This window comes from Eulemur rufifrons, chromosome 7 (assembly GCF_041146395.1).
Source record: "Eulemur rufifrons isolate Redbay chromosome 7, OSU_ERuf_1, whole genome shotgun sequence".
Lineage (NCBI taxonomy): Eukaryota > Metazoa > Chordata > Mammalia > Primates > Lemuridae > Eulemur > Eulemur rufifrons.
In genome coordinates this window covers 117,742,680-117,765,137 of record NC_090989.1, presented here as the reverse complement: position 1 = coordinate 117,765,137, position 22,458 = coordinate 117,742,680, and the positions used below count along the sequence as shown (strand labels likewise).

At 36.8% G+C, this 22,458-nt stretch overlaps 1 protein-coding gene and 1 pseudogene across 1 annotated transcript in view; one reads left to right on the top strand and one right to left on the bottom strand.

Annotated features, from left to right (window-relative positions):
• The window catches only part of PIK3CB (phosphatidylinositol-4,5-bisphosphate 3-kinase catalytic subunit beta), a 162,594-nt gene that overhangs the window by 84,946 nt on the left and 55,190 nt on the right, over positions 1-22,458 (bottom strand). Inside the window, exons 5-6 of the mRNA XM_069473169.1 lie at positions 14,274-14,460; positions 7,057-7,282 (exon numbers count right to left, since the gene is read on the bottom strand). Coding sequence (XP_069329270.1) covers positions 7,057-7,282; positions 14,274-14,444 — 397 coding nt within the window. The 5' untranslated portion in view covers positions 14,445-14,460. The remainder of the gene's footprint in view (positions 1-7,056; positions 7,283-14,273; positions 14,461-22,458) is intronic.
• Positions 8,415-9,165, top strand: LOC138386642 (large ribosomal subunit protein uL30-like 1 pseudogene; annotated as a pseudogene).

Genomic DNA, 22,458 nt, shown 5'->3' with positions numbered 1-22,458 from the left:
ACCTCCACAGTCAAAATGTGCATATAACTTTTCATTCCCCAAATACTTAACTACTAATAGCCTACTGTTAACCAGAAGCCTTACCAATAACACAGTCAATTAACACATATTTTCTGCTTTACATGTATTATATGCTGTATTCTTCAAATAAAGTAAGCTAAAGAGAATGTTATTAAGGAAACCATGAGTAAGAGAAAATGTATTTACTACTCATTAAGTAAAAGTGGATCATCACAAAGGTCTTCATCCTTGTCTTTATGTTGAGTATGCTGAGGAAGAGGGAGAGAAGGAGTTGGTCTTGCTGTGTCAGGAGTGGCAGAAGAGATGGAGGTGGTGGAAAGGGAGGCAGGAGAGGCAAGCACACTCGATGTAAATTTATGGAAATATATTATAATTTCTGCCTTTTTTGCTTTCTCATTTGTGTAAAAATGTTTCTACATATTACCAATCCTTTTTCCACCATTTGCTTTAGTTTCAGTGCCCATATCATAGAAGGGTCCATGATGTAACAGAAGTCAAAAGAGGTCTTAAATAATTGGAACTCTTGTGTCAGATTGTCTAACATCAATTTGTTTCCTGGTATTGCTTCTTCCTCATTGTCTGGCATTGGTTCAGAAGCGGTCATTTCCATCAAGTCATCTTCTGTTAATTCCTCTAGTGTGGTATCTATTAGTTCTTTAATTCCTCCAAGATCCGTATCTTGAAACCTTTACCTCCCACTTTTTTTTTTGCCATATCTACAATCTCTTTCATGATTTCCTTGATTGGCTTTGTAACATAAATCCTGTTAAGTCATCCATACCTGGACAGTTTTCTCCAGCCGGAATTTATTTTGGGGGGCTCGATGGATTTCACAGCTTTTTCTATAATAAGGATGGCATCTTCAATGATGTAATTCTTCCAGACTTTCATGACGTTCAGGGTTTTCTTCCAGAGTGTTGACAATCCTTTCCACAGACTACCATGTGTAATGAGCCTTAAAGGTCCTTATGACTCCCTGATCCAGAATTTGAATTAAAGATGTTGTGTTTGGGGGCAAGTACACAACTTTGATACCCTTGTGTTGAACTCATGGGGTCTGGGGTGGCCAGGGGCATTGCCCAATATCAAAAGAACTTTAAAAGGCAGACCCTTGCTGGCAAGGTACTTCCTGACTTCAGGGACAAAGCAGCAATAGGACCAAGGGTTCTCATTGTCCAGGTCTGCTTTTTGTACAACCTAAAGACTGGCAGCTGGTGTTTAGCTTTTCCCTTCAAGGCTTGACAGTTAGCAGATTTATGGATAAGGGCAATCCTGACCATAAACCAGACTACATTTGCATAAAACAGTATTGAATCTATCCCTTCCTACCTTAAATCCTGGTGCTTGCTTCTCTTCCTTCCTAATAATTGTCCTTTGTGGCATTTTCTCCAGAATAGGGCACTTTTGTCTGCATTAAAAAACCCATTCAGGCACATATCCTTTCTCCGCTGTGATTTTCTGAATGGCACCAGGGAGCTCATCTGCTGCCTCTTGGTCAGCAGAAGCTACAATTCCTGTTACCTTGACATTTTTTAAGTCGAATCTCTTTCGAAAATTACCAAACCATCCTTGCTAACATTAAATTTTCCGGCATCTGATCTTTCATCTTCCTTTTGCTTTAAGTTGTCATATAATGACTTCACTTTTTCTGAAATCGTATTAGAATCCAAAGGTGTGCCTTTCTTACAGGAGTACTGCAGCCACAAAAAAAGCTGCATTAACAATATGAGATAATAAAAAGGTATATCACCAAAAAAAAAAAAAAATGCAAAGTTTTCACACCTGCTGCACAGCTGTAGCAACAGCTTCATAAATTTCCTTCTCTTTTTTTTACAACGGTCCTTATGCTGGATTCATTTAAAATGAAACTGAAATGGTGGGCAACCACAGCTGCAGACATCAAGCTATAGTACATATCAAGCAATCCAACTTAATTTTTTTTTTTTTTTTTAAGAGATGGGGTCTGGCTATGTAGCCCAGGCTGGAGTATAGTCTCTATGTACAAGCACAATCATGGCATACTAGTGCCTCAAACTCCTGGGCTCAAGACATCCTCACGCCTCAGCCCGCTGAGTAGCTGGGACTACAGATGCATGCCACTATATCAAATGGCAATTCAACTTTTCCTTATAATGCCATGACTTTGCTCTGCTTCTCAGAAGCACTTACAGCATCACAAGTGGCACTCTGTGTGGGTTCCGTGGTGTTATTTAAGGTTGACAGTATTGCATTAAACATTATCATGTTACTCCCTTACTTAAACACTTTCAATAGCTTCCCACTTAGAAGTAAATCTCTACTTTTTACAAGGCCTGGGTAGTTCTGCATGCTCGGAAGCTGCTGTCTCTCCAGTCTTCCCTACTTTTCCACCTGTCCCCTTAAACTAACCATAATCAATTTCTTTTATTCTTTGAATAGGCCATTCTTCACACATCCATTCCTTTTTCCTTTTCCTTTCTCCAACTTCCTTCACCTGCCAAATTCCTAATCAGCAATGAAGGCTCAGTTTAGCTACATATCCTCTGAGAGGCCATCCCTGACTCACAAATTTGATATAAGGCGACCTTCGGTTTTATTTTCTTTTTAATCAACAAATAATAATTGTATATATTTAAGGGGTACAATGTGATGCTTCAATACATGCATATATGGTGGAGGGATCAAATAAAGCTAATTAACATATCCATCACCTCAAATATTTATTATTTCTTTGTGGTGAGAACATTTAAAAATCCTATCTTTTAGCTATTTTGAAATATACAATATTAACTATAGTCATCTTGCTATGCAACAGAACACCAGAACTTACTCCTCATTGAAACTTTGTACCCACTGACCAATTTCTCTCCTTTCCCATTCCACCACCACAGTAGAACCACCATTCTACTCTCTACTTCTTTGAGTTTGACTATTTTAGTTTCTACATATAAGTAAGATCATATAGTATTTGAAGGTGAACTTCCGTGACTTAGCATAGCAGTTCATACATTGCACTGTATGTTTACTGATCCATATTTCCCACCAAACTGTTAACTCCAAGCAAGGACCACATCACCCAAGGTCACTGTTATGTATAATTTCAAGTATAAACATTCAACATAATTACTGTTGAACTGCAATCACTACTGTTCTGATAATATTTTTCAATATATTATAAATAAGGGACTGTTCATATAACTGTTGGAATCACCTGAAAAATATAGATTTCCTTAATTCATCCCAGACTCACTGAATCCTAATCTCTGAGAATCTTCATTTTAAGAAACTTATATAGCCTGAATTTGGGAACCACTGCAAAGTTCTCTTAAAAATAGAAACTTTACCATAAATTTAAAAACCTTAGGCTAAGTAATTTAATTTTAAACCTAGTTAATTTCCTACATGCCTTCTTATAAGAAGATGATAGCAAAGCTTAAATTTGCATTAAGATAAGACTACTACATACTTTACAGTCAAATATAATTTTTATATTTAAAAAGCACTGAATAGACAATTTATTCATACTAAAGATACTGCTAAAATCCTACAGACTCAGTTGGTCTGAGTGCAGTGATGTTTACAACTAATTGATCACAACCAGTTACAGATTCCTTTGTTCCTTCTCCACTCCCACTCTTCCACTTGACCAGCCTTTTAAAAAAAAAAAAAAAATCCTATAGACTATATATGTCCCTCACTTAAGATATGTCACAGGTTTTGATAAGTCAGGGGAAATAAGGGAATTTTCAAATATTTTTCTCAGGATGCTGACAAAATCCTCTGATTGAAATTATTTTACTTGGTGTTTGAAGAAACTAATGCAGGGGTGGCATGTACCTTCACTATAGAGAATAACGAGAACCCAAATCTCAGCTATAAAAATAATTATTTGGAATATAGAAAATAAAATGATCAGGCACACCATCTTTCAGGAAAAGGTATTTTTAGCCTGGTCAGAGCAGTTATGTCTGTAAAGGTTCTACTGTTTTCTTTGGAGAGAGGAGGTAGCAACCTAGTTCCTAAAGTTAAACTGAAATAATTGTTTATTGTTTTCCCAGAAGGCATGACCTCACCAAGCCCTGGCTGTAGCAGTCATCCCAGATAAATCAACAACTGCAAAAATTAACTTGACTTGTTAAGTATTAAAAGTGAAATTTTATTTAAAAATACTCAACTTCCTAAATAAATGCTAACATTTAAATTTGTACATATAATGTCAGCTTTTCTAGACATGCTGAAAAGTATAATTTATAGTTAAGAACATATAACTGCTTAATTTATGCAATAAAACATTCCTTATATCTTGACCATTCAAACTGTAGGGCAGATTACATTTTAAAATTTTATACAATAAGCCTTATGATATTGCATGATATATGACACATTATTTATAGAAAGAAAAATTCAACTCTAACATATATCAGACCCCTGTGCTGTGGTAGGGTAAAAGTATGACTGCCAGATTAAAAACAGCATGTTCAATTCAGTTTGAATTTTAAATAAACAAAGAATATTTTAAAAACATAAGCATAGCATATCCTATGTAATATTGGGCTCTCCTATATCTTCATTTGCTAAATCTGGCAAGTGTAGCTAGAGGTAAAGGAAGCTAATGAATCATGTCTTGGAAGATCAAGATCAGAAGAAAGATTAGTAACTGAAGTTTTGGAAAAGTGGTAAATCTCAAAGAGATACCAATGCCCTAAAGAAACCTGGCTCAGTCTGTGGTACTTTTTGGATTATTAAATAGTTTAGCTTCCCTAAACAATCAATGTAGTTCTGGTCTGCTTCCTTCCAACAGCATAAAAATACACAAAAACTATGTATTATCATCCATAAAGTAAAAAATAATGAACAAAGAAAAGTTCTTGAAATACATACAATGTATCTGAAAGAAACACATCAAAATGGTATCAGTGGATATACTTGGCTTAGATGATAAAACTATAAGTGATTTTTTACTCTTTCTACTCTTCCATATAGTCTTCAATTTTTTATGGGCATGAAACAAAGGAAAAATTTTTAGTAATGGATGCATCCATATTAAACATACATAACAAACAAAAAAGCCTTTTTCTAAAGGGTAAAAAATTCCATAAAAGGCCGGGCGCGGTGGCTCACACCTGTAATCCTAGCACTCTGGGAGGCCAAGGCGGGCGGATCATTTGAGCTCAGGAGTTCAAGACCAGCCTGAGCAAGAGCGAGACCCCGTCTCTACCAAAAAATAGAAAGAAATTATATGGACAGCTAAAAATATATAGAGAAAAAATTAGCCGGGCATGGTGGCGCATGCCTGTAGTCCCAGCTACTCGGGAGGCTGAGGTAGTAGGATCGCTTGAGCCCAGGAGTTTGAGGTTGCTGTGAGCTAGGCTAACACCATGGCACTCTAGCCCGGGCATCAGAGTGACACCCTGTCTAAAAAAAAAAATTCCATAAAAATCTTTGTAACTCAAGAAAATAGAAAGGAATGCTTTCTAATGAGGTCATTAATACATAAGAAAAAATTGTGTATGATTTATAATTATAAACTTGTTTAATGGGAAAAAATTATTGCCAAAAATAAACTAGCTATCCTCTAAAGTAATCAAACATTTTAAAATGTCAAAATGTCACATTTAATAAACCAACCAGGTTCTATTCTAATGTACTCAGAGGGAATAGTCCCACAGCATAATCATGAGCTAGCCTGAACTATATGTCAAGATCAAAGAACAGCATCTTAAAGGAAATGGTACTATTTTATCCTATAAAACTGAATCTGATCAATACAGGTAACCAATCTAGACCCAAAGTCTTCCAATGGATTTTCTAGTTTTGTATTTAATCTTCAAAGTCCCCTCCTCAATGAGCCCTTGTAATTCCTAATTCAAGTCAGTACCTTCTTTAAAGCCCCTGAGACTCCTAAGATTTCTATAGAAACAGAGACTCCTCCATGTTCTTAATTTTGTTACAATTTTCCCTGGAATTAATTTGCAAAAATTAACTACAAGAATTATGGACACTATATAACTTGAGTCTCTACTAATTTAACTTCCACTTAAAGAAAATTTCACTTAAGGAGTAAATTTGTCAATAATATGAATTATTTGTAGAAACATCAATTAGCTTAGAGTCTTGGTTGGCATAAAGAGTTGTACATACAAGAAATAATGTAGGCCGGGCGCGGTGGCTCACGCCTGTAATCCTAGCACTCTGGGAGGCCGAGGCGGGTGGATCGCTCAAGGTCAGGAGTTCGAGACCAGCCTGAGCAAGAGTGAGACCCCGTTTCTACTAAAAATAGAAAGAAATTATATGGACAACTAAAATATATATATACAAAAAATTAGCCGGGCATGGTGGCGCATGCCTGTAGTCCCAGCTACTCGGGAGGCTGAGGCAGTAGGATCGCTTAAGCCCAGGAGTTTGAGGTTGCTGTGAGCTAGGCTGACGCCACGGCACTCACTCTAGCCCGGGCAACAGAGTGAGACTCTGTCTCAAAAAAAAAAAAAAAAAAAAGAAATAATGTATACATTATGAGGACATACTGTATCTAACAAGATATACTGTTAGACTCTTTGATTCTGTAAAATTAAATTGAAAAAAAAATATATAGATTACTGCAAAGGAATAAAGTTCAATAAAATAGGTAAGCACAAAAAAAAAAAAAGAGTTGTACATAAAATATGTTCATACTATAGAGGCAGTTCATAAGAAACTGAGCATTATGTTTCTTAGTAAAGGGCCTCTCAAACTATCTGAGGTAAAGGAAAACTTTTTTTTTTTCCAATCTATCAAAGACCAATACTTTTATAAAATAAAAATAAATCATTAGAAAAGAAAAAGGCATCCAAGACGTAAGCCCTTGGGTTCTATGGCAATATCACATGCTAGAGGAGTTTCTAAACATTTATTCTAGATTTCTATACTTACCTTATCTCAAACTGGCAAGAATTTACAGACTAGCATTGGCCCATGAACCACACTTTGAAAAATGATGTCTTAGAATATACTTGATACATGTTTATACATAAAATAATAAGCATATTAAGAATTCATACTAAGAATTTTTTAAATTACCTTTTCCTATAAGGACTCCGATCTTTGAGTCTAATTTTTCTCCTGGGTCACAGCTTCTTGTCACTAATTTGAGAACTGGAAGAAAAGGTCTGACATCACAGAGTCTTCGTGTTTCATCTTCAAGCTCCTCATATACAGCAGTTTGATTCACACATGCAAACATATAAGAGTCAATTTCCATAAGGAGGTTAAACATTGGGTAATTGTGAACTTGCTTCCATAACATCTGCAGGAAAAAAATAATAAGACATTTTCTGGAATGGAAATGCTAGCTCAAGTATACAAAGATGTATGTTACAAGGAAGCTCACTGCAGCACTGTTTGTAAAAATCTAAAACTATGCTGTGTGTAGTGGCTCACGCCTGTAATCCTAGCACTCTGGGAGGCCAAGGCAGGAAGATCGCTTGAGGTCAGGAGTTCAAGACCACCTTGAGCAAGAACAAGACCCCATCTCTACTAAAAGAAGAAAAACTTAGCCAGGTATGGTGATGCACACGTGTAGTCCCAGCTACTCAGGAGGCTGACATAGAAGGATCACTTGAGCCCAGCAGTTGGAGGTTGCAGTGAGCTATGATGACACCCCTGTATTCTAGCCCTGGTGATAGAGCGTGACTCTGTCTCCAAAACAAAACAAAAACTATACACAAACCAAATATTTACCAATAAGGGAAAAATTATAGAATATTAAGAAATGAAAATAAATAATAAAAATACATTCTGACGTGGAAAACCATCCAAGATATATTAAAGGGGTTTTTTTTAAATAGCAAGTTTTAAGAAAGTATATATGGTATTATCCCACATTTGCAAAGTAATATAATGGCATAGGGCATGAAAAATACATTATAAACCTATTAAAAGCAAATCATCTATGAAGAGTAAGAAACAATGAGAACCTTAATATTTAACATTTTTGTAAACATAAATAACTTCTAATAAAAAATTTTTTAATTTTCAAGTATGTATCCTCACCCCCATACAAAATTTAAATTATTTTTGTCCTGCATTCTTTTCTATTCTTCAGGAATGTCCTTACTAACTAACATTAGCCTATTAAGATAAGCACAATCTCTCATCATCTCCTCCCATGTCTCTTGGATGAGATATGTAAGAGAGGTTCACTATACAAGCACAAAGAGGGATTATATATTTTGACAACAGCCAATACAAAGAGCTGGAGATAACAGATCTGGAGTAAAAACTGTGGTCAATCCTCAGATTCAATTACATAAACAGGAGAAAGTACAGGCAACAACAAAAAAATAAGTGAACTGAACTTTACCAAAATTAAAAACTTCTTTCTGTCCACACATTATCAACAGAATAAAAAGGCAACCCAGAGTAGCTACAACACTAGAAAGATGGCGGAGCAAGAGGAAAGAAAAAAAAAAAAAATCCCTTTGTTTCCAAAAAATCACCTAAAAAAGAGGAAGGCTTACCAAGCCCTCAAAGACACCCAGGCAAAGAAGGCACTTTTGGCAAAGAAGGAGCAGAGGAAAGGAAAAAGGCCCAGGTTTAAGTGACTAGAATCATTTCTACACGATTCCTGGTGGCAGCAACGCAACAGGGTACGTCTCAGATACTAAAAGTGAATCCTCATGCCTTGGAATTGCCGGATAAACATTCCTTGGTCTTTGTTGTACACATCCAAAGGATTAATGGAGTGAATTCACTGGTGCAAAAGACCACCGCAAGACTTCGCCTAAAGAAAATTTTCAGTGGTGTCTTTGTTAGAGTCACCCCTCAGAGCCTAAAAATGCTACATAGAGTGGAACCTTATGTGACCTGGAGATTTCCAAATCTGAGTCTGTCCGGGAACTCATCTCGAAACGTGGACAAGCCAAGGTCAAGAATAAGACCATCCCTCTGACAGATAGCACAGTGATCAGAGAGCACCTGGGGAGGTTTGGTGTCATTTGCTTGGAAGACCTCATTCATGAAATTACCTTCCCGGGGAAGTATTTCCAGGAGCTTTTATGGTTCCTGCGTCCTTTCCAACTCTCAGTGGCCCGTTGTACTACCAAGAATACAGTGGGCTTCCTCAAGGAGATGGGCTCACCTGGCTATCAGGGTGAACACATTAATCAGCTCATCCACCAGCTGAACTAGACCCAGAATATCTGAAAGCATAGTGCATTGGGAGCATGTGTTTTTGGGTTTTGGAATTAATTATCAAGTATCTTCAGAGAAGATTATTTTCTGCTCTATCTTCAAAAACGAAGGGAAGGGTCAGGGAAAAGATAATAGGTTATGATCATGGCAAGAACCTCTCATCACAGTCCAGTTCCAAGGAAAAATTCCAGTGTTTTCCACTTTGGATGCTGCCACCTCTGAAATCAGCACGTGCCATGGAGAAAGGAGTCCTGCTTTGTGAGACCTTCTACCCTGAGGTTAAACATTAGTGAATGAATGACTCAAGCATGTGTACAAGGATCCCTGAGACTCCTGCGAGAGTGGTCCAAGCCCAAGTGCATACTTGAATCTGGGTATTCCCAGGGCTTTGTTTTGAAAAGACTTGAAATACAATTAGGAAGGAGAATGCAAAAACAAGTGCTCAGTTGTCTCTTTGAATCCATGTTCCAAGTTTTCAGTGATGGCTTTGAGAGCTCTCAGACTTGGCTGGCTCTAAGTGCATATGGTGGCTTTTGTATCCTAGCCACAACTGGTTTAGTCCCTTTCTCTAGTTCAGAATTTGAGAATGAAGGACCACTTTGACAGGTACATGCATAGACTCAAAATTTTGCTTACAATTTTAGGGTGTTCACAGACTCTTCTCCCCATGGACCTTTGTATTTTATGTGAGGAAGTCCTGTTTTTCCCAGGATTGGTCACCCAACCCTTGATCTTGCTAGTCTCTGGTTCCATTGTCTTGTGGAAGACCAAACCTGACGAAGACAGCTTTCCCCTTCACAGTGGCAGATTATGTTGCCCCTTGCACCATCAAGTCTGGGAAATGCCCACCATTCCTCTCCCTCTCCCCCAGGGTTCAGGATAGAATTTCCTGGTTTCTCTGATGATCATCTTTCTCCTTAAAACCAAGATCAGGAAGGAATGAACCATTTTATTGGTTTGGCATGGATGAACGTAGCATTATTTGGCTTTTTAGGCATCTGGCAGGCAGCTTCATTGACCTTTTTCTTGGATATTGTGGACTCCAGAAGTATTGCCCTTTGTCCTGCTGGTAATGTAATAGACTAGCAATAGGCTTGTTAACCTTAAAGAAGTCAGTCTGATACTGCTTGTGTTTTCTCATCAGTGTTCACTTTCAAGAAGGCCTTCACCTGGTTGCCTCAGCTTGCCATCTGAACAATTAGTGATGATGTGCCAGGCCTAGGTTAAATTTGGAAATATGCTTGACCATTGTGTTCCTGGTCCTTTCAGGTTAGCTTTGCTGCAATTTTGGCTCATGGGGCCCTCAAACATAGCTGTGAAATTGAGTTAGATGTATAAAAGTACCTTAATATGTGCCAGATTATGAGGTAATTAATTAGGTTGGTTGGCTCCAGAGTTAACCTGCCAGCAATAGATGTTATAGATGTTACTTTTATATTTTAAAACACTGTGAAACCAGATTATTTTAAAATGATGTATCACACACTCATGGGTAAAAAAGCAGTTGTGAGTATGGAAGCCTAAGGCTTAAATCCCAGCTGTCTTATACCAAATATGTTTCCATTCTTGGCTGTGAAATGGAGCTAATATCCTCTAGTATGTCTGCCTCACATGGTGGTTAAAATGATTGAGCAAAATAATAGTTTGTAATTTATAATTCTATATAAATAAAAGGTTATCATAAAAAAAAAGAGCAACCGGCAACATGAAAGAAAATATTTGAAAATCATATATCTGATAAGAGATTAATATCCAGGGCTGGGCCCAGTGGCTCATGCCTGTAATCCCAGCACTTTGACAGGCTGAGGAGGAGGATTGCTTGAGGCCAGGAATTTGAAATCAGCCTGAGCAACATAGTAAGCCCCGTCTCTACAAAAAGAAATGTTTACTAAATATAAATAAATAAAAGATTAATATTCAGAATACATAAAGAACTCCTACAACTCAACAATAAAAAAACAACAGGCCGGGTGCAGTGGCTCACGCCTGTAATCCTAGCACTCTGGGAGGCCGAGGCGGGCAGATCCTTTGAGCTCAGGAGTTCGAGACCAGCCTGAGCAAGAGCGAGACCCCCGACTCTACTAAAAATAGAAAGAAATTAGCCAAATAACTAAAAATAGGAAAAAAAAATTAGCTGGGCACGGTGGCGCATGCCTGTAGTCCCAGCTACCTGGGAGGCTGGAGCAGAAGAATCACTTGAGCCCAGGAGTTTGAGGTTGCTGTGAGCCAGGCTGACGCCACGGCACTCTAACCCAGGCAAGAGAGTCAGACTCTGTCTCACCAAAAAAAAAAAAAAAAAAAAAAAAAAAAAAAAAAAATTCAAAAATTGGCAAAGGTCTAGAAAAGATAATTCTCAATAAAAACAAAAAACAGGCCGGGCGCGGTGGCTCACGCCTGTAATCCTAGCACTCTGGGAGGCCGAGGCGGGTGGATTGCTCAAGTTCAGGAGTTCGAGACCAGCCTGAGCAAGAGCGAGACCCCGTCTCTACTAAAAAAAAATAGAAAGAAATTATATGGACAACTAAAAATATATATATATGGAAAAATTAGCCGGGCATAGTGGCGCATGCCTGTAGTCCCAGCTACTCGGGAGGCTGAGGCAGGAGGATCGCTTGAGCCCAGGAGTTTGAGGTTGCTGTGAGCTAGGCTGACGCCACGGCACTCACTCTAGCCTGGGCAACAAAGTGAGACTCTGTCTCAAAAAAAAAAAATAAATAAAATAAAAAAAAATAAAATAAAATAAAAAAAAAAAAAAACAAAAAACATACAAATGGCCAATAAGCACATGAAAAGACGCTCAACATCATTTATCATTAAGGAGGAAAATGCATGTAAAAACCACAAGATACCATGGACATCCATTAGAATGGCTACTATCAAAAAAATAAATAAAAAACAACACCCAGAAAATAGCAAGTGTTAGCCAGTATGTAGAGAAACTGAAAACCTTGTACACTGCTGGTGGGAATATTAAATAGTGCAGTTACTGTGGAAAACACTGTGGAGGTTCCTCAGAAGTTAAAACAGAATTACCATATGATCCAACAATCCCACTTCTAGTTATATACTCAAAAGGAGTGAAAGCAGGGATTCAAAGTTATTTGTACCCCAATGTTCAGAATGGCACTATTCACAGTAGTCAAAAGTTGGAAACAACTCAAATGTCCATCAACAGATGAATGGATAAACAAAATATGGTATATACATACAATGGAATATTATTCGGCCTAAAGAGGAGTGAAACTAGGATGCCATGCTACAATATGGATGAACTTTAAAAATATTATGCTAAGTGAAATAAGCCAGACACAAAAGCATAACTATTTATTGCATGATTCCACTTAAAGTACCAAGACTAGGCAAACTCACAGAGACAGAAACTAGAATACAGTTTATCAGGGACTGCGGTATGGCGAAGTTATTATGGTAACAGAGTTTCTACTTGGGATGATAAAAAATGCTGAAATGGATAGTGGTGATGGTTGCAAAGCATTGTGACTGTACACCTGAAAATGTCTAAATAGTAAATTTTATGTTCTGTATAATTTATAATAAAAAAGGAGGGTGTCAGTGGTTACTTCAGTGTAAGGAATAGCCATAGGCATCTACATTAGTCACTGGGGACTATAAAAATAGGTGCACTAGGAATCTGTGTAGTGCCTAAATCAATTCTGTATTTTCTTTTTACTTCAAGGAACATACAGTTTTAGAATTTCCATGTCTCCCTAATGAAGAAGCTTGGAAAAGAATTAAAACACTTGTTCAAAGGAAAGAGCTTTAAAAAGATTTATCATAAATAGGTTTTCTTAAAAATGTTATAACCTGTGATATTCACAGTGGGTTCAGCTATTTGAAAAATATTAAAGAGAAAGTTTAGAAAAATAATTTTATGTACACGTGGTCTTCACAAATCAATGGCACTTACCAATTTACTTGAAAAACTAATCCAACACAATAGGCAAGTCTTATTTTATTAAAAAATTTGCTTCATCACTAGGGGTGAAAAGTCTACTGAAGAGCAGAAACTCTTTCTTCCCCCAGAGTCACCATAAAAAGGGGAAAGAGGGAAGGAAGGAAAAGGAGACAAGAGCAAACCAACCAAAAATCACATTTTTAAAAAGTGTAGGCTGGACGCTGTGGCTCACTCCTATAATCCTAGTATTTTCGGAGGCTGAGGGAGGAGGATGGCTTGAGGCCAGGAGTTCAAGACCAGCCTGAGCAAGAGCAAGACCTCTTCTCTACAAAAACCATAAAAAAAGTAGCCAGCTGGGTGTGGTAGCTCACACCTATAGTCCCAGCCACTTGGAAGGCTGAGGCAGGAAGATCGCTTGAGCCCAGGAGCTTGAGGTTGCAATGAGTTATGTGATGGCATGACTGCACTCTAGCATAGGACATAAAGCAAGACCCTCTCTCAAAATATGTAAATAAATAAAAATAAAAAGTGTAACAAGCTCAAGACAGTAATTCCAAAGATTTGAACTCAAAGGAAATTTTCTTGACGGTTTTAATAACCTGAACATTTCAAAGTAGCTAACATGAGCCAATTTTTCTTAATTCAGCTATCCCGTATAAATTAAAAACAAAAATGAGATTGAGAACTAGCATGCTTAGTATGTCCATAAAAGACAAGGCATATGTTACAATCATTAAAATGTAGTAATCTAGGCTGGGTGTGGTGGCTCATGCCTGTCAGCCTAGCACCCTGGGAGGCTGGGGCAGGAGGACTGCTCGAGGTCAGGAGTTTAAGACCAGCCTGAGCAAAAGGGAGAACCCCATCTGTACAAAAAATTAAAAAATTAGCCAGGCATGGTGGCACATGCCTGTAGTCCCAGCTACTCGGGAGGCTGAGACAGGAAGATCTCTTGAGCCCAGGAGTTTGAGGTTGCAGTCAGCTACGATGGCATCACCGTACTCTGCACTCTACTCAGGGTAACAGAGCGAGAGTCTGTCCTCCAAAAAAAAAAAAAAAAGTAGCAATCTAAAAGTTAAATTTCCCTGAAATTTACCACATGATTTACATTAACAACTTTTTCTATGATAGAATGACATTTTTTCCCTAAGTGACATAGTAAGTTAAGTATATAAAAATTATACCTATTACATACCTGCTTAATATAAGAGATGGTAGCTTCCCGAGGTACCTCCAGTTGGATATAAATCCCAGTGGGCAAAAGGAAATCCACAGGTATGGAGCCATCAGATGCTATCTGTGAATCCACTGCCCAGATGTCAAGGATGTCTGCCATAGCAGGAGGCATTATGAAACTGAAGCACATTCATAACCATGAGGCCCTAGAAATCAGTACGTAAAATGCAACAAAACAGCCATTAGCCAAATTTATACTAAAATATGATAAAGCCCACCAATCCATAATTAGCCCTTAGATTTCAGACAATATAGCAAATAATATAACAGGAAACTATTTAAATAATATATTTTAAAAATCAAGAGTTAAGTTACCCAAAATAAATTATTTGAAGATACTTCTGGTTATCACTACACAAATTTTAATTTTATATATACATATATATAATATTTTATACACACACACACTTTCTCTCCCCACATTCATTCAAATTCAAGATAAGTTTATGACATCCGAAAAGAACTGCAGGTCTAAGTATTACAAGGTCCTAAGACCTAAGAAATTCAGTTAACCACCACTTAACAAGACACTTTCTTGAGACTTTATTCAGAAAGTATTAGCTTCTTAGGCTGAGTTTTTCTCTGCAAAATCCAATGCAAATGGCAATAAAGAGGGCCCTCTCTCAACAAGAATAATTTTCTGGGTGGTAGGGGAGCAAGGGCAATATACGTAACCTAAACTTTTGCACCCCCACGATATGCTGAAATAAAAAAAAAAAAAACACAATAATTTTCTATCAATCTCACAACCTACCACCTAAGCATTAAAAAGACCAAATCCCTCAACCCAAATAGCAATGCCCCTTATGCTATGCCTCTGGTCTATTTTTCTTTGCTTGTCTCATCACTCCACAGCCCGGTACCTTATGCCACAAGTACCTTTTACCTTCCTGCTACTAGACTTATGTTCACATGATAAACTCCTCATATCAACCTCTATCCCAACAAATGCACCTTTCCAACTCTGCCATTTAAGTCTCTCCTACTCCTTAAGGGCTTTCTTCAAAAAGGCACAACAATAATAGTTGGAAGAACATGGGCACTTAAGTTAAACCAAGGTTCAAGCCCCAATTATTCAAAGAATGAAAGTGTCATGTCAAAAGAGACAGGAGCCAACTTGAATCATTTTTGAGCATTAAAAACAATAATGGCTTCCATTGATTAAATCATATCAAATATATAAAAATAAAAGAGTTAATAATGATACAAAAAACAAATCCTACATTGCTCACCACTGGAGATTGCTAAGACGGACTCATTATTTTGAAAACTGATAAAGAATGAGGAAGTAATTAGCCAGGTGTGTGGTGCCTGGGTGACAGAGTAAGACCTTGTCTCAAAAAAAAAAAAAAAAAAAAAAAAACAGTGGGGAAATAAAATCAAACATGTAACCTGCTTGCACTAACTATATTTCAGAGTAACTAAACAACTGATGAGGGTAAGTTCTTTTTTATTAAATAATTTTCAGAACAACTTCAGGTAATAAGTACAAAGTGAAAGATAAATTAGAAAAATCACCATTTTGCTATCTCTAATGAACTAATGGATCTAGGCAAGGATAATTAAAGCTTGATAAAAATAATAATAATGAGGTGAAAGGATGATAAGGAACTTTACAACAAACACATCTTGTTGAACATATCTTGTTGACGTCACCTGAACCCTCTGATCAATCTTAGCATCACTAAAGGGACCACATTATATTAATATGTTTCCTCATGAAATGCCATAGTCAGTACTTAACCACTCCTGTAGAGTACACCTGGCTTTAAGCAAAATAATACTGAACACGAATCAATCAAGCCTCTAGATCTGATCCATTTGGCAGTTTACAGGAAACAGAGGAAGAAGTTAAACACTCCAAGGAAGCAATCAGCCACGTACAGAATGTGGGATATTCAATAAGCAAATGATATGGTTTCTCTAGCTATTCAATAACAAGAAAAAGGGGAAAACATGGCAGAAGGACTGTTAAAGAATAAAAGAACACTTTAGAGACATAGCCAAACCCAATGTTAGTTTGAACAAATCAACTATAAAAAACTATCTTTGAAATAATTTGGGAAATCTAAATATGGACTGATTGTAAGCTCTCTGAGGACTTGGACAATACTTTTTAAAGTACTGTTTCCACCCCTGCCTCCCAGCATTCGAAAAGGTCTCTATTCTTACGAACTCTAGACTGATAAAATTCCTTAGACATGAACAAAACTACACAAAATCACCACAGGTATCATTAACAGTCACTAGTTCTGGAATTACTCTGGGCACATCATTTCATAGCAGCCTTTGGAGGTTATCTTTGGTGGAGGAGCTTCTCAGCCTAGCAAGCAATAAGCATTCAATAAGTATTTGCTAAATGAAAACATGTTACTTCAAATTCTGAAGAGTCTCCTTTGCCTATATTCAAATACCACTATGCAAAGACAGAGGGGAAAGCCAGCACCTAAGCAAGTCACAGCAAGTACTACCTCTAACCAAGAGCTGCCAACAAAAGCTGAGAGGAAAAAAACAAAAGTTAGCATTTAAAATTAAGAAGCACCTATTCTACTAAGTGAAGTCTACCAAAAATGGAAAAATAAGCACCACATGTACTCACCATCAAATTGGTTTCACTGATCATCACCTAAGAGCACGTTTAGGAATAACATTAATCGGGTGTTGGCCAGATGTGGGTGGGGAGGGGAGGGGTGTATACATACATAATGAGTGTGATGCGCACTGTCTAGGGGATGGACACGCTTGAAGCCCTGATGGGGGGGGGGAGGCAAGGGCAATATACATAACCTAAACTTTTGTACCCCCATAATATGCTGAAATTAAAAAATTAAATTAAATTAAGAAGCATATATGAAATATCAGGCATGTGTCACAGAATTACAATCATGATAAACCTGTACACACCCCTGGTTTCTTCAAAGTCAATTTTTGGTGAGACTCTCACAACTGAAACCAAATCACCCAATGAATAAAAATAGTAATATAAGAACAGGAAACTATAAAAACAAAAACTCTAGGATCTTATCCTCTCACCAGACAGCTGGAAATAGTAATTCATTTTAGATCAATTAGGATGTCCTCACCTCCATACCTTCTGGCCAACTCTCACTCTTCCAGACTCCTGGAAACCTTCCCAGATACTTGTCGGTGTGCCTCAAGCACACATATCTGTGTCACAGCAGGAGCACACTGTATATAGCTCACTGCTTACTGATCTCTCCTCAATATCATATTCCCAGCTCTTTATCTGTAGCTCCTGGCATATATTAGGCTCTCAATAAATATTTACTTCTGGTTAAATGAGGAAATAAATAACACAAATTCCATATAATTTGCTAGAACAATTATACTGGATATTAAAAATATGATTTACATCATGGTTAACAGGAAAACTGGACCATAAGACCCACAATGTAGTCTTAAAGAATGTAGTCTAAGAATTACCATAAACAACCTCCACAATTGACTTCTTAATGTGAAATCAAAGCAATATTTTACCAACACATAGATAAAATGCGATATATATCAAGATCTACAACTCCTTAAATTGAGAAAATTGAAATGATATAATTGAGAAATTCAAGTCTATTCACATGTGGTTTTATAAAATCTCAATCTGTATTTGGTACTACATGTATCTTTCCACAAAAGAATTAAGTAAAAAAAATTAACAAATGTACAGAATTGTGATTACATGATCAATTACTACAAATCAAGCTTTTGTCTAATGCCACCGTGTTTTCAATCCATGAACTCTTGTTATGTGAAGAGGAATATGAAATAGTTCTCACCCATAACAAGTATGACACTCACTGGGGTTGCAATCACAGTGATGTTACAGGCATTTCTAAAAATGATGTATTTTAAACTAATGTTTGACTATAGAACTGATATTCTCTGGATATGGCATCCTCCCTTAAATTTAAACTGCCTGGGAAACTCCCATCATGTTAAAACGATAACCATTATTTTTAACAAAAAGGAATATAGGAACTCACTTTAGAACAGTTCACTAACCTATACATTTATGTTTTATGCACTTTTCCATATTTCCTGATAAAAATGTCTTAAAATTTTAAAAATGGCAAAATACATCCCAAAGGCTCAGTAATTTTCTTGTGTCATCTTTAAGCATATCATAAAGGGAAGTTTTATCCTTTAGTTTTACAGTTGCCCATGCTTAAGGAAAATCCTTCCTCACTTAAAAAGGAACATCACACCAAACTCCAATATCAATTCCCCTATCTACAATTTCAAGGACAAAATCTTCACATTCAAAGTGTCAATTAATTCAGAAACACACTAATGAGTCAGCAAGATATTGAAGATGCCTATAAAGCAGTACTGTGTTTAATAAAGACCTAGAAATGTTTCTCAACCAGAAGTAAATTATCAAAGGGCATACTGCAAGGTTACATGTATTTACCTTGATAGATGTAACAATTACTTAAGAGTTATTGAGTTGCCAACAAAAGCTGAGAGGAAAAAACAAAAGTTAGCATTTAAAATTACGAAGTGTATATGAAATATCAGTCATGAGTCACAAAATTACAATCGTGATAAACCTATACACACCCCTGGTTTCTTCAATGTCAATGTTTGGCGAGCCTCTCACAACTAAAACTGAATCACCCAATGAATAACAACAGTAATACAAGAACAACAACAGTAATACAAGAACATGAAACTATAAAAACAAGAACTCTGGGATCTTGTCTGAAAAACTCTGGCAACTTGGCCAGGCGTGGTAGCTCACGCCTGTAATCCTAGCACTCTGTGAGGCCAAGGTGGGAGGATCATTTGAGCTCAGGAGTTCGAGACCAGCCCGAGCAAGAGAGAGACTCCATCTCTACTAAAAAAAAAATATAGAAAGAAATTAGCTGGACAACTAAAATTATATAGAGAAAAATTAGCCAGGCATGGTGGCGCATGCCTGTAGTTCCAGCTACTCGGGAGGCTGAGGCAGTTGGATTGCTTGAGCCCAGGAGTTTGAGGTTGCTGCGAGCTAGACTGACGCCACAGCACTCTACCCTGGGCAACAGAGTGAGACTCTGTCTCAAAAAAAAAAAAAAAAAAAAAAAAAAACCTCTGACAACTTAAGGATGTTCTTTATTAATTATCATATTAATAATTTACTAAGACTGGTTGTCAGACTTTGTAAATACTCTAGGTAGACATATAGTATATAACTGCAGCCAAACATATAGATTACATTTTAATAAAAGATTGTTACTTTAATAAAAAACACTTTTAATAGACCAATTCTCAAAATTTTCAAGCACTTTAAGCTAAATATTCTCTAGAATGGTTTTCAATCCTATATTTATAGTCTATAAATATTTCATAAATATAGAATTTATATTCTATAAATATGTTAATAATCTGAAATAAAATTATTAATTTAACTTACATTTAACATACATATTTACATATATACCTAACTTCAAAATAAGCCCATATAAATGTCCTAACTATAATATAAAGAAAATATTAAATAATACATATCTCAGTATGTGAATGCTTAGATATGACCATACCACTACTTAATGAAGTAATCAGAGGTTTCCATCCATTCATAGAATCACCATGGCTAGGACAACTACAAGTGTAGACTGATCCAGGTGTGTTGTATTGACGATCAAATACCACAAATACTACTGCCATTTGGTGCCATCATTTTCCCCAAAATAGAAAAATCAATACATTAAAATCATACAAAACATGTTTTGTACTGCATTGACATGTAACATACAGTTCAGATCTAGGCTCAGATAATAATAAATAGGCTTTTCACCTACATGAATATCTGGAAGGAAATTAAAAAATCATGCTTCTATGAGACAATTTTTTGTGTGTACAAGACTGTCCTGTGCATTGCAGGATGTCTGATTATCCACGACAAAATAGTAGCAGTTCCCTCAGTCACTATGTCAACAACCAGAACAAAATCAGCCCCCACAAATTTTGAAAGCATCTTATGAGGGCTTCACACTGTTCACTTTCAGAACCACTGCTCTGGGACAATTCCTACTATTTCTCAAAGTATTAATATTAATAGTAATGAGGTCTCCATAATTGATTCAGATCTAATTATAGCCTGTATTTAAAATAGTAATGAACATAACACAGTATACATTTCTACTTGCCAATCAGTGGTGTTTCTCGTATTTGGCTATGGTGTCTTCAGCTAATTCTTGAAGGGTATAAGAGATCTAAGTCAAGAAAACTTAGCCCCTTAACTGATGAGAGGAATATAAGTCAAGTATAACTAGCTCTCAGTTTTCAAGACCTTTAGTAAAAAATTTACTGATGGGATGATTAAACGAAAACCACAGGATGACTTAGGGCTCTTCAGAGCTTCATGAATAACCGTTTAAGCTAGGTATTGAGGGAGGAGGCACGCTCGAAAACCGTGCTCTGCTATAATTAAAAGAATGTCCTTTGTTAGACCTAAAATTATGACATCAGTTGCTAAACAAATGGAAGTAAAGAACCAACTGGTAACAGATAAATTCTTTATAGAGATATTTTGAAGAAAATAAAATTATTGCTACTAAATTAACAATAAAATATATTCTGGGCTGGCTGCGGAGGCTCACACCTGTAATCCCAGCGCTTTGGGAGGCTGAGGCAGGAGGAGGAATCCTTGAGGCCAGGAATTTGAGACCAGCTTGGTCAATCCTCTTTACAAAAAATGAAATCAAACAGACATGGTGGCACACACCTCTAATCCTAACTACTCAGGAGGCCGAGGAGGAGGATCACTTGAGCCAGGGAGTTCAAGGTTAGTGAGCTGTGATCACAACACTGCACTCCAACCTGGGTGACAGACTGAGACCCTGTTGCTAAGGAAAACACACACACACACACACACACACACACACACATATATATTCTGGTTCCTATTTCCCTTAGTCACCCTTATTTTATAGAGACCACTAGACACAAAATTCCAGAATGAGAGAGAAGTGACTCAGAGTTCCAAGTTGGGAGGTGTCTTAGGAGTAACAGACCCTACCCATTTCAAAGATAAGAAAACTACAGCTCAGAAAGATTATAAATTATCCAGGAAGACACAGAGACAGAACCAGTACCAAACATCAGAATTTCTTCCCCAAGAAATTAGTATACTTTTTTCCTTTTCTTTCTCTTTTACTTTCTTCTTTAAAGTACATGTCCTTTACAGGGTTACCTGTCCCAGCAATATCCTCAGTCTTGTTCTTTTGTTTGAGCATCAAAGCAAAAGATCAAAGGCTAAGGACAAGCAGAGTTTTTAAACAATGAAAACAACTTTTCAAGGAAGCTATCAGAGGGCACAGGAACTTCAGCAGTGACAATTAGCTCAACTAAACCCTTAAACTGTAATTACAACCCATATCCTGTCGATTGTTCACTGGCTGAAAAAGGAAAGATTTTAAAGGTTCTTGGCTTCCCCAGCAATGTGCCAGCAGAACCACTGGGTTTTCATTTCTTTAAATCAAATGATAAGCAGAAACGAACATAAATTTATTCAACTAAAAACTACTTTGGAAAATCGTGGGGAAAATTTTAAAAGAGGCTTAGGGGAAATTTTTTAAAAATTAAGTGCGATAGAAGTTACCTAATATTTCTTTCTTACTGCATGATATAGTTAGAAATGAATGTCCACAAAAGAATAGAACATTAACAGGAGAAGGCGCCTTGCATTTAGGATGACAACTACATTTGCTATAGCAACCTTTAGGTTTCATTCAGAGGCAAGTTAAGTGATGGAATCTTGATATATCTGGGCTTTGGTCTCCACTCCACACATTGTTTAAAGACAACAAATCAGCCTTAATTTTGATTTGTTTATAGTGAAGTGTTCATTATCCTAGCATTTAAAAGCTGAACAGTGTAGAACTTCACTTTCAAAAGATAATTATTTTGTCTGAATCATTATAACTCTATGTAAGAGATATCTCTAAAGTAATGCCACTAATTTTTAAGGCGTGACTGCCAAAACATTATATACCTTATTTATATTGAAATAACATTTAAATTTGTCCTCTAAATTCAAAGATGGCATTCTAAATTGCTTTTACAAAACATGTGCAAAAAATGCTGGGCCTTGAAAAATTTTATACCTGCTAACCCAGTAATTCAAATTCAATAATATTCCTAGG